This window comes from Poecilia reticulata, linkage group LG8 (genome assembly GCF_000633615.1).
Source record: "Poecilia reticulata strain Guanapo linkage group LG8, Guppy_female_1.0+MT, whole genome shotgun sequence".
Taxonomy (NCBI): domain Eukaryota; kingdom Metazoa; phylum Chordata; class Actinopteri; order Cyprinodontiformes; family Poeciliidae; genus Poecilia; species Poecilia reticulata.
Genome location: NC_024338.1, coordinates 26526133 through 26538905, shown reverse-complemented (window position 1 = coordinate 26538905; position 12773 = coordinate 26526133). Strand labels below are relative to the sequence as shown.

General features: G+C 39.0%; 1 protein-coding gene across 1 annotated transcript in view; it reads right to left on the bottom strand.

Moving 5' to 3' along the window:
* aclya (ATP citrate lyase a) overlaps positions 1 to 11549 on the bottom strand; it is an 18482-nt gene extending 6933 nt beyond the window's left edge. Inside the window, 11 exon segments of the mRNA XM_008417072.2 lie at positions 39 to 160; positions 854 to 915; positions 1000 to 1136; positions 1609 to 1727; positions 2693 to 2823; positions 3503 to 3582; positions 5023 to 5213; positions 5466 to 5528; positions 6557 to 6679; positions 8028 to 8207; positions 11419 to 11549. Coding sequence (XP_008415294.1) covers positions 39 to 160; positions 854 to 915; positions 1000 to 1136; positions 1609 to 1727; positions 2693 to 2823; positions 3503 to 3582; positions 5023 to 5213; positions 5466 to 5528; positions 6557 to 6679; positions 8028 to 8186 — 1187 coding nt within the window. The 5' untranslated portion in view covers positions 8187 to 8207; positions 11419 to 11549.
* Between the last annotated feature and the right edge of the window lie 1224 nt (positions 11550 to 12773).

The window sequence follows — 12773 nt, the reverse complement described above, 5'->3', positions numbered from 1 at the left end:
AACAACAAAAAAACCATAAACAGCAGAGAAAAAAAAACATACCAACTTCTCCCATCACTCTGAGGCCCTCTTGATAGTTGGGGCCGCCGCGGCGGACAAATATAGTGACTTCATGCTCCTTAAGTGGCCCCTGATAGTCTCTAATAGCTCGAACAATTCCCTGAATAAGACATATATACYTGCGGTGACTAATTTGAGACAGGCAGGTAATAAAAACTTACATACAGAAGAACATGTTTCTTATTGCACAACAAATCTATGGAGGTGCAAAACAATCAAAATTCACGGAATAAATGAATAAACAAATAAACTGTCAAATAAATACTGAAATGAGTCAATAATTAAAATTAAAATCATTAAAAAGTTTAATAAATATGCAAAAGCTATTATATATTAATGATATATAATAACACATTCTGCATTATTTTCAGTTGTGCATCACGATGACACTAGATTTTTAGACTAAGGTAACTAAATATTGAAGGAAATAAGATTTTAACATAAAATTCTTTTTTAATCAATTTGATTGAAATACAATTACTGAGTTAAATTTTATGGTTGACATGTTTAAAAACAATCTTTAAACAAAATTATCTCCCTACCATTGAATTTTAATATTAGTATTTAATTTATGTACATTTATTCATCTGGTAAATTTATTGGATCACTTCCAAAAGTAAATGCAAATAAAGTGGCTATATTAAGTTGACCACAGTCATTTCATTATTCATGAATCACCATGACTTCTTGTTTCTTTGGGTGCATATTCTATGTGACACATGGACCTATTTCCACTCTTCAGAAAGGGAAAGACAGGAGAACAACCCATTAAAGGGGCTCAGCAATACTGTACCTTAAATGTTGCTGCTACATTTGTGAAGTTTGCRATGCTTCCACCGATAATCAAAACCTTTCCTGGAATTTAATAAATATATTTAGACCACAATAAAGAGGAATGTTACAATTCATGTATTATAGAGGAACCTGACATTCCCTTACCATCGGGATGCTTCTCTCTCGTCATCAGAGACAGGATGGTCTTTGCGTAGTCGTAGGTCTGCTGTTCGCTTGGYGCTCCTGAATACTCGCCATAATTGGCCAGCTCGTCGACTCCACCCAGGTCACAAATTGTATCACTGGGAGTTTGTTTTTTTTACCACAAAAAACAAAAGCGACTTTTCTTAGCTCAATTTAAGAAAATAATATGTGCATTGAAACAGTTTCCGTCTGTTTGGATCCCACACTGCACTGTAAACACATAAGACAGTGCACTCAGGGAGTAATTAGTTGCGGCTGATATGTCAGCATGTTACGCTTTAGATCCTCCTCAGCAGACGGAAAACCAACGATTCCKCCTGAGTCTTTCTAAAACAGCAACATTTAGAAATCTCATTTAGCAGACAGCTGAATGGGCAGTCTGAGTGGCTGAACCATGAGCTGCCATGCTGTCCTTAATCTTTTATATGAGTATGTGTAATTTAATTCACTGAGGACAGAGTTTGGGAGCAATAAAACCAACCAGGAGAAACGTTAAATGATTTATGAAAAGCATGTAGATTCTGCAGTCTTATCTTTTCAGGGATTTTAAATGATGTTGTGTGTAGSTACCTGTACACGACTGAGGCGCCTCCTCCAGCCACCATGGTCCAGATTCTGCCTCGGGGATTCAACAGAGTCAGTTTGAGACTGGCACCGCTCTTTGCATCGAGATCAGCGATGTAGGCTTCCTGAAACGCACAAAGAAATTAGCAATACCTAAAGTTATTTCTACTTGAAGCAGGTAGTTAGATTTATCTCTAGTTAGGTAGTGGCCGACACACACAAGCACYGATGACAGTCGATGCGGTGCACATCTCCAGTTGTTTGTGACAGTCTGGGTCACAGCTGGTGCTTCTGGGTAAAAAAAAAAACTAGCTCCTAATCAAAGACACCCACTGAGCCTGGTTTCTGCTCTCACCTCACAGCAGCCCAATTAGTCCAGACCTTCTGCTTCACAGACAAGACGTGCCTTCAACATGCATCAGCCAAATAAAAGAAAAAAACACCACTACATTAACCATATKTACTACGTTTGTTAGGAAAACTGAATTGAAAAACATAATAAGGTATGAAACCACCAAAACTGCATCGGTACAACTTGGTGAGAGGGAGACAAAAACATCTACTTTTGACCCTTCACCAAAACCAAAACCCAGTTGGTATGGATTTCTAGAAATATATAAGCAAATGTAATTACATTATATTAATTAGATTGAGTAGAATTACTTTGAATCATCAAAGCAGGTACAAAACGTCCCCAAGGGGATAAAAATTGACAAATGGTCAAAGTAGCAAACAGTTCAGTTTTGTGCACAAAATAATCAGGTAAGATATGACCAAAATAGGAAGGAAGCAAAACGATCAGTATGCGGAAACAAACAAATAAACATTTTGAGTAACAAACATCAGGAGGAAAGCTGAGTTCTAAGCAATGGAAAAATTTCACCTCAGCTGTAGCTCGTTGCTTTCATTAGAGATAAATGGATCAGAATAGCTATAACTTTATTAAAGGTTACTGACAGATGGCCTGCTCAACATTTTGAGTAAATCTAATTTGAAATGACGAGACGKGGAACTGTGACGCTGTTCAGACTACTGATGTCGTCGTCGCGCCTCCCGCTCGACATCCTCTACTGATGTYGCCCCTCCTCACCTCGGGGTAGGCCTCCCTGCCGAAGGGGGGCGGGAACTCCACGTCACCCCACTTGGATTTGCAAATGTAGTCAGCAGTTGCGTCAATCTTCGCCGCCATGTCCAGCACATACACTCCATCTTTTGTCACCACTGTCACGAGAAAGAAACACCATGTTCTATGATTTGACCATTTACAGCTGTGGAGACTGTCTGAGTCGACAGAAGGAGCCTTCCTGTTGCCCCAGCAGGAGGCATGGAAKGAGTGAAGAGGAGGTGGAAGCGGCTGGTTATCAAAGCAGCAGCGCAGCCACGTCAACATGAACAGCTGCCACAGGGCATGTACTGATGCCCAATTACTTCATTAGAAACACAAGCTGCCTTCATCAAACAGGACGCGTCTGAATTATTTAACGTTTTCTTTCCTGGATGTTAAGAATTGGCAGAATCTTCCGTTTTAATAAGAAATACTGTTTTCATCTGCAGTTCCACTTTGATGTCCTCTTTYTAATTTTAAAATGCAATAGCATATTGATGAAGCGGCGTGGGAATAAAGCAAAGGAAGCATTTATGAAAACTTTTACAGATAGGCCATGCAGACATGGACACATTTGTTGCACCCCGGGTAAGAATCAGTGAAAGCCTTTAAATTAATTGAACTTTTACTGTAGCAAGATGTTCTCAAACTGAAAAAAAAAATTGAGAATTCTATTTTAAGTTTGAGTACATTATTTCCATGAAGAAGAAAAAAACACACACATCTCTACAAAAGCGGCCAWCAGAGTTAACCAGATCTACATGTTTTTGCAGAACTGGATCGATGAAAACCTACCCAGAGGGTTGATCTCCAGGTATGTGAAGAAGAGGTCCTCATACAGGTTGAAGAGTCCGACGATGAAGYTGGCAAGAATCCTGCAAAAGCAAGACGATAAAGCAGATTTCTTCGTGTACAGGATTTCAATAATCAATGCAAAGATTTATCTTWAATTTTCTAAGCCGTTAATTATTCTTTTGGAACATAAAGTAATGTGTGAGTATTTCTAATTGGCTATAAGTTCTATAAAAGACGTTCAGCTGGCCTTGAAACTTGCCTGAAATTAAAACATCGTACAAAACAGAACTTCAGCGGCTATAACTGTATACAGTGTGTAAGATTTTACACTMAATCAAAGTTTGTGCCAAACTGCATATTTTTGTTTTGCATCTAAAAGGCTTGTGTAGAAAGTATTTGCACACCCAAAAAGCTATTTTTGCATGCTGGTTCATAAATATTTAACATACAAAACAAAGTCACAAAYATGTGATGTGTTTTAAAGGCTGTGTCTGTTTTTAAACTTTRAATCTTTACACATATTAGGGCTTAAAATTCTCTGTTCACATACGTACATTCTTTATTTCTATATGTCATGACTCATCCACAAGTAAAAAAACTAATGTACAAAACAGAGCATGTTCACTGAGTCACATCTCCAGGATATGCAATCCAACACACCCTGTTTAATAGTTAGAATCTCCTCGTAAATCAAAGACACACTGTAGCGCACATCACTTAGGGTTTGCCGAGGATCAGCAGAATGAGAAACAGTCCACCTGTAAATTAGATGCAGGCACATTTGATTTTCCTCCACCATCACATCTCAAAACAGGGAGATGGAGGAAAAGGAGGGTAAGGAGGAGGAGGAGGAGGAGGAGGAGGAGGAGGAGGTTGGATGGGGGGCATTTTGCTGCCCTCTCCTGCCTGTCAGTTCAGCAGGCAGCTCAGAGATTTGTAACCACAAAAGGCCCCGGGTGAAAACCGGAACAAAAACCCTGAGCGACTCTGCCTCAACCACGTCAGCCTCTGATGGGAAGGGCAGCAAAATAGGAATCCTGTTTTCAGTCTGAAGTGAGTGTTTGGGCAGGGGAGGCGAGATAGGGCCGGCAGAGTGCTTTCAGGGGTTGCTTCTTCAATGTCAGCCAAGACAGCGAGTCCGGCCAGAATCTGCTGTCACGAGAGCGCCGCTGAGGAGATGGATCGTTGGGGGTCAGGGATGGGGGGATGTGAAACTGTATCCTTTCTATAAAAAAAATAAAAAATGAACGTGCTTTGAATGCTGCTGGGACACAAAGAAAGGCTGTGGGTGGAGGCTGATCGAAGAAAGGCAGAGCTGAGGAGGAAAATGTCATTTGTTTAATGGAACCACACACCCATTTGTTCCTCCTCCCTGGCATTTACTCCTAATGTGAGAGTGTTGGTCGTCCATCCATTTTTTTTTACCCTTGTACACAGTAGTTGTATAGTTTTAGAGTAGAGTGATGGAATTATTTATTAAATCCAGATTGTTATATTTATAGGTATTTTTTCATACTTACGCTTTCTTGTCATTGGGAGCTTTAGTCAGCAGTTCTCTCTTCACCTGATCTTCACTGATCTTTTCATCCACCCCAATTAGCAGCTTTTGTGCCTTGGCGTCCACGTCTCCGACATCCACCCCTCCCTCGTGGTGGAAGAGGACGTAGTCTCCCTCTCGGGCAGCATAAATGCACACGTAGAACTCCTCTGTCTGAAGGACAGAATAGACTGCAAATAAAAATACAAATACCCTTCGTTGTCTGACAACAAAGACATTTCTGTGGAACAGCAGAAAAGTRACAGGCAATAACAGCAAATAGATCAAATAAAAAACTAAATAAAGAATAAAAATTCTGATGGATGAAGGGTTGGAAGAATTTTGTTGAATTTTGACATGAAAATTGTGTAGGATTCCTGAAGTAGGCAGTCAAAAAGAGTCACGRGTCCAAGACGGCTGACTTACCTGCTTATGAGGAACAAATGGCTCTATAAGRAAGTTTTTGAGAATGCMTTTTGCTTTTCCCACCTGTAAACCAGCAACAGAACAAAATTAATGCACTGACACAAACTCTATGTGATTATAAAATAACTAAGGTGYTTTTACACACTTTACATAATAGATGTTTGATCCCTTTATTTGTTTTCAGACTGGAGTAAAGTAACCAAAACCTAACACTTGACTGAAGGAAACTGACATTATAAAGAAAAAAAAACAGAAAAACGTGTCATGTGGAGCCACAGGCACATTTCATTTGGTGGAAGCCGTCAAGGCTCCTGTTAAAGGCMAACAGGCAAAAAAGCCTAATAAGGGACTGAATGAGAGAAGAAAAGAGAGAAAGAAATGCCATTTCAAATAATACGGCGAAAGAGGAAGTGGATGATCAAAAAAAAAAGGATAGAAGATTGAAAACCTCACATGGGACCTGAAGCCCAGACAGATAAATGAGGTGCTTCAGAGTGAAATGCAAATGATCATAAATGAATGTCAACTGTAAACAAGAGCCATAATTTGCCAACTTTATTGAAAAATACYGAAAATTYAATATTAAAGCCCAGCTGGGGCAAATATAGAGTATTGTAGAAATCTAGGGATGTATGGTAAACRTGATAAAACCCAACATGCTCTTCACACCACAACAGCATTTATCCTTATTTACTGCCACTGACAGTTTCATCGGATCTGTGARGAGACTCTACAGTCTGACGGCGGCTGGAYAAAACCACTCTCCTTTATTTATCTGTGAAACAGCCTATTCYCTAAATAGACCCGTCTTGGTTTATGAGGCAGAGCAGCATCTCAGAGCTACACTGACGGACCGACTACTGCTTCAGCGGCAGAGCTCGCCTCAGCTGACTGGACTGATTTAATACCTGCGCACAAACACACAGCTGTTCAAATATGAATCTAACCGATAGCATGGAGACTACATCCCTGGTGTAACACAGGGATGGTAGACAAAGGAAAGAAGAAGAAGAAAGGCATAGTAGAAAAACTGATGGGTGAGAGTTCAGSTATGTTTAAATGGAGGTGATYAGTACGGGTGCGTGTCGTACCATCGTYTCTTTCATAAGGCGTGRCTTGAGCCACTCTTTGACCCCGTTCAGGTCCAGATTGACGCCGACCAGACCGAGCTTCCCTCTCCTCTTAATCAGCTGGTCTGGCTTCACAACGAGCCTCTGCAGGAGGAAAACAAAACAATGTGGATGCAGGGAGCAAGCATCAGCACTGATGATGTTACATCATAAACGCTAAATAGTCGGAACTATTAAAAAAACTCACTGTAGAGGCAAATTTAATAGAAGAAATCTTAAAATACCCAAGGATTCAAACGTCGTTGTCATACGAACACGTTTAAAATCGAACAAGAWATTTTCTTTATTATTCTCTGGTCTAAATAAAGCAGTAAAGTCCAATTTTCACAGAGATCCAACTGACTGTGTTTTTCTTTTTTTCGCCCCAATATTACAATGTTCCCTCCATACTCTGTGAGTTTTAGCATCTAAACATCTCAAACTTGCTTTAACCATCTCCAAAACTTCATTTGTGACCTTTCAGCTGTGTTTCTTTGTCTTCACAATGCTATTTGTTTACTAATGTTCTCCAGCAAACCTCAGAGGCCTTAACAGAGCAACAAGATTAAGTTGCACACATGTGGACATGCTAATTAGGTGACTTTTGGTTGCTGTTGATTTTATTTAGAGGCATCAGAGTAAGTAAGTAAGTAACTGAGATAAAAGTTTTGTTAATTATTAAACTAAAATAGACCTAAGACTCAATTWTTGTGAGTGTGTTWWAGAATAAGAGCACAGAAACGTATTAACTCACGCAACTCACAAAAATCACTCAATTATCAAGAAACATTTTCTTCCAAAGTTCAAATTTAAACCTAAACTGCACATGAYGYAAATACAAACTTAGACTATATATCCACAACAATCTAGCCCACCTACCTTCTCTTCTAAGTTAAATACATGACGTCTGACAGTGGAGTCATTACTATCTGGGTGCTTGGCACTGAGCAGAGGAAGAGACGGTTGAGGGTGAAAGTTAATGTGATTTCTTAATCAATTCTAGCAGAGCTGGCATCTCCGTGGATCTGCCCTCTGCATCCTCCGTCTACCTTCCTGATAAAATCCTTCAGTCGTGAGGGAGGTACAGGAAGGATGACCTTTTTACTCTAGATAAGTAGCCAAGTAATTCAATTAGCTTGTATAAAGAGCTAGTGACAGCTTTGCCGAGAGGATCGGCCAAGGAGAGGAGGAGAAATCATTCATACTCAGCTATGGAGGTAAAGTGGGGATTTCTCTCCAGTTCCACTAACAGAGCTGAGGCATCACTCTCTTCTCTGTGATTTCAGCTAATGAGCACCAAGTGACCACTCTGCTGTCAGCCTGAGTAACTGTCTCCATAAAGCGGAGATCGCTCTCCAGCTTTTCCCCACATTTATGCTCCAGACGTTTAATCGTCTAAAGAAAAACYGTSGTCTACGTGTATTTTAGTTCAAACGAGCTCCTGCTGTCTCACCTCTGTGAGCAGCCATGGGTGTTCCTGCGTCAGCCGCTGAAAGTCCRTCTCGGTTGTCACGTTGGCGTAGCGGAACCTGTTCTGGACTGGCGCCGACGTGCAGATGTACTTGTAGAGATACTCCTTCCCCGTCTGCTCCGAGATGGCTTTGGCCGACATGACTGCTCAAGACGGACTTGTCTAGCGGAGGGCGGCGCGGGGAGGGGTGGACGGGAAGATAAACAGATAAATAATGAGATAAACAAAGACAGAGGTGCACAGAGGCTTTGTGGATAGGATATTTTTATACTACATTAACAGAAAATGTATGCAAGGTCTTTTTTCTGTCCGAATTACCAGACATTTTTAATAGCAAAATTGCTGGAATATAGCTATAAAAAAAAATGTGTTCTGTCTGGGATAAAATCCTCAAAAATAGAGAGAAAAGTGAAATAAAATGTAGAATCAGAAACACTGGGAAGCCCACAATGTTTGTGGAAAAAGCCACATCTGATGCAGGCTGATACAAATTCCCTAATCATGCAATGTTGCAGAGATGTTGCCACTCATCACAGAAAATGACTTTATTTGTAAACTACATTGGCAACTATGGATCGTCTTCTTTCCACTTTGAAAATATGAGCTGCATTGTGTTGGTGATCCTGACCATAACATGCAGATGAAACACATCAGGTTTTGTTGTTGTAAAAAGACAAAAAAATGTGAGAAATGTTTTAGAGGTTTTTGCATTGCTGTTACACACTTGTCATACTGGTCAAGCAGCCATGCCAGTGGGAAAACAAACAGCAGCAATAAACAAACAAACAGCAAATGATGTTAGACCAACAGTGTTGCACCAAACCACAAACCGACAAGAGCAACGGATGACAGTCTGCTGAGATACAAGTGGATTTAAATGGGACAAAATCATTACCATGGACAAAACAGCTGGGAGTACTACAACAATGTTTACAGTGCATAGGGAGCAAACAAAAAAAATAACACATTTAATCTAATATCAACAATTATTCCACAACTGTCATAAAAAGCACCATGTTGCTAAAGCAGAACCCATGAAATGTTGTGTCTGTGCGCTCCTCCTATAGAGGCTGGCAATATCATATTTTAGTTCCTGAAAAAAAAAAAAACTGTTTGCTTTTATAATGTCACAGTTAAAAAAAATGCTGAAAAGTTCAAAGTTAAAAAATGTTGGTCTATTTGCCTTTACCAAGACATACATTCGCACATTCCTAGTAAACGAAACAACCCAGCTGAACGTCCAGTTGCTGCATCGTTATTCAGCTGCATGTGCTGTGCAGGTGTTGTCCCTGGCATGTAAAATTAAGATATCTGAAATCTAAATGTAACAGTACCACATTGTTACACGCAAAGCATTAATAGACATAGCTAAAAAAAAAAAATTTTTTACATATTTTCCTTTGTGTCATCATGAATCTTGCAACAACCAGACAATGGACTTACTAAAGTGGAATCTAACGTGATCAGCTGGCCTTTGTTTGGTCTTTTGGTGCTGCTGAGGCGACGGGTGGATATTTGCCTGTTAAACAGTCACATCCTGCTGAGGCTTCAGCAGCTACACATCTCCACCCTGTAAGAGCTCAGGCCGATCTGACGTCAACCATTTTAACACCATAACAGTGAAATCATGCAGGTCAGACAACTTACAATTAGTTGCTTTTGGCACTCAGTTTATTTCAGCTTGTGACGTCAGTAAAATGAAGCATACAATCAATAACCAGTAAGAGCATCTATAAATTTTACAGCCGAACGGGTGAAGATGTGACCTTTGCACTCTGCGCATACGTTTCGACCACTGGCATAAAGTTTCCGACCTTTGTGCGTCATAACAGCACTGCAGTTTCAATTTCATAAAAGCTGAACACGCAGTGAAGTCGAACATTAAGAATTTTAAGTCTCCCAACAAGGTGAAGGTCAGACACAACATGAGTTACACTTTTAGGAATCCTAAACGCCGACCAGTTTACTTTACAGCATAAAAATATGTGGGTATTACACTGGAAATACTCTTATAGCTTCAAGGTTGGGTCAGCTTTGCCTTTATATTAAATTTAACACAATTATATAATTTGATAATTAATATGGATACATTAGTTATTCTTCAAGCTTTCCTTTTATTGGATGTGACCTGAAAGCTAAAAAAACAAATAATTTTTTTAAAATTATTCATTAAATGCATAAAAATACTAAAAAGAAGTATTCCTTGAACATTCAACAACCAGATACAATCTTTGATGACATATGCAATTTAAGTTATTTAACCGATTCAATAAAAATGAGGTGCCTTTGCATTGATATGCATATATATTAAGAATATCATATACTTTCATTTTCTGTTGGATTGAAAACATCTGGGAACCTGCAGCACTGTTTTCCTGCTAAATGTGATTTATGAAATAAACCAAAAAGAATACATATGTTATGTATATAGCTTGAGTTCACAAAATCTAAATTCCTATGCTACTATTTGTCACTAAACCAGTGTTACATATGTTATAAATCAGCTGTTAAACTTTCACAATTATGTTAAGTATATTGTAATAATCAGATTTTAGAGTCGCTGTCAATGTTTGATAAAACTGCTGGGAATTTTTTTACCTTTTTACTCACCATAAATCTCTGATTAATCTGACCTACTAGGTTCCCAAGGCCATTAGATATGTTATCTCGATATATGTTTTACTTACTTCTGTGGGCTGCACTAATTAGCAGCTCCAAAGGCTGGCAGCCATCTCTTTCTATGCATTTCATTAGGCTGAAAGCCCTGATGTCTACCCTCAACTGTTCCCTCTCCTCTGCAGCTCTGGCAGGCATTTCTTAAATGGATTAATATGACAGCCGAGGACCGCTCTCGTTATTGATCGCTGTTGTTCCAGAGTCACCACAGAACGGGTTCCAGGCCAGGATGATGTTTAATCCAAAACTGGGTTTTCATTCATCTTGCAATTTATTCTCTGTACCTGGGCTGTCAGAGGAAAAAAAAAATATCACTACTACACAGCCAAAAAAACACTGGTACAAATGGCAGAGAGTAAACAGTGTCTCTCAAAACAGGGGATGGTGGATGGCTGGAGAAGATGCACAAAAAGAAACAATGCTCAAGAGAAGAAATGCCCCAACAAACTTGTACAGGGAAAGCTGTGTGGTGGTGGTGGGGGGGAAAGTCAGGCACCGTTTCAACTGATTTAATCAACTTGTTTCATTAGTTTGCAAAAACAAACAAACAAAAAAATTATTTTGCTTAAACTACATGCTGGATAAAGTAGATTCGCTTTAAATCTGGTTTAATGTATTTTCTTAATAAAAAAAAACCCGGAGGGACACTGAAATACACAACAAATTGAGATTTAAATTTCACTGTTCAAAGTTTTACCTTGCTTTCTTTCTTTCACTGTTGTAGACGTGAGCTGTGGGTGGATGTGAGCTGTGGGTGGATGTGTGGAGTTCCTCGGCAGCGCTGCTCCACTCTCCGCCAGTGGAACCTGTCTGGTCTGAGAATGAAGCTTGTTGTCGTTTTCTCCCTCTACCTCTCTCCTCATAGCCTAGGCTGATGTTTCCTGGCTTCTGATTGGCTCATCCCACCAGCCTGTGTTGTTGCATTCAAATACTGTAGGAAATTTTATAGCAAGGCAAATATTTTAGTTGGAGCTTTTACATGAAATAAATGTCGATGACGTGAAAACCAAGAGGTATAAAAGCACTTGTTTCGTTTTTAATCTTAGGATTCGATACATTTGTATTGTTTGATTGCGCAACTGATAACTTGTGTCTTTCAATAAACTGGAATATTATCGAAAACTTCTTTAATTTCAGTAATTCGGTTCAAAATGTGAAGCTTATTGGAAATAGATTCCTTACACAAAGAGATGCATTTCAAGCATTTAAATTCAGACTCATTTTGGCTCGTATTTAATACAAATTAAAAATATCCCGACAGCTCCTCATGTAATCCCTGTGGAAGCTACACTGAACCTCAAGCAGCTGAGATTCTTTCCCTATGCACATTTTTCAGAATTTGCTTGTCTTTATTGAGGCTGATAAAGGTATGCTGAACAGGCCATGGCAATATTATATTTTAAATGGCTTTATAGGGCTTAATTTTCAGAGAAATTGAAATTTAGGATTCATTAGCTGTCTGCATCAGAACCACCTGGATGCCATAACAAGTTATTTTTAAGCTTTCTGATGTAAAATTGAGATTTTTTTTTTAGGTGGGAATACATATTTTACATACACATTTCTCTCCAAATTTATTTCTAGGCTAAATAATTATACTCAATGTATTGCATTGGAATTTTATTTTTTACAAATTAATCAATTTAATTTTTTTTCCATTTTGAAGTAATTCAAGTTTGACTTTGCTTTTGGTTCCTTCATTAAAGTTACTGTAAACGCCTAAATTTTAATCAGTATTTTTACAATTTCCAAAATTTCAAATTGCTGTTCAGTACCTCCGTTCATAAGCGTTTACAATTTTCGCAATTGCAGTCTGAAGTCAATAGCGTATTGTAGGACACATCCTTGGCCTAGAATTGACCTAAGCGCTTGTAGCATCACAGGTAAAACTGAAGGACTCATACAAAAATAAATAAAACTCTGAAGCAGCAAGTTGGAAATATACGTAAAACATCTCGCACCCAAAATATTTTCATATTGTATAAGCTTCTCGAACAGAAATCCTTCCAGCTTCTTTCCCATGATTTATTAGTGCCATCTGCTGGCTTATAC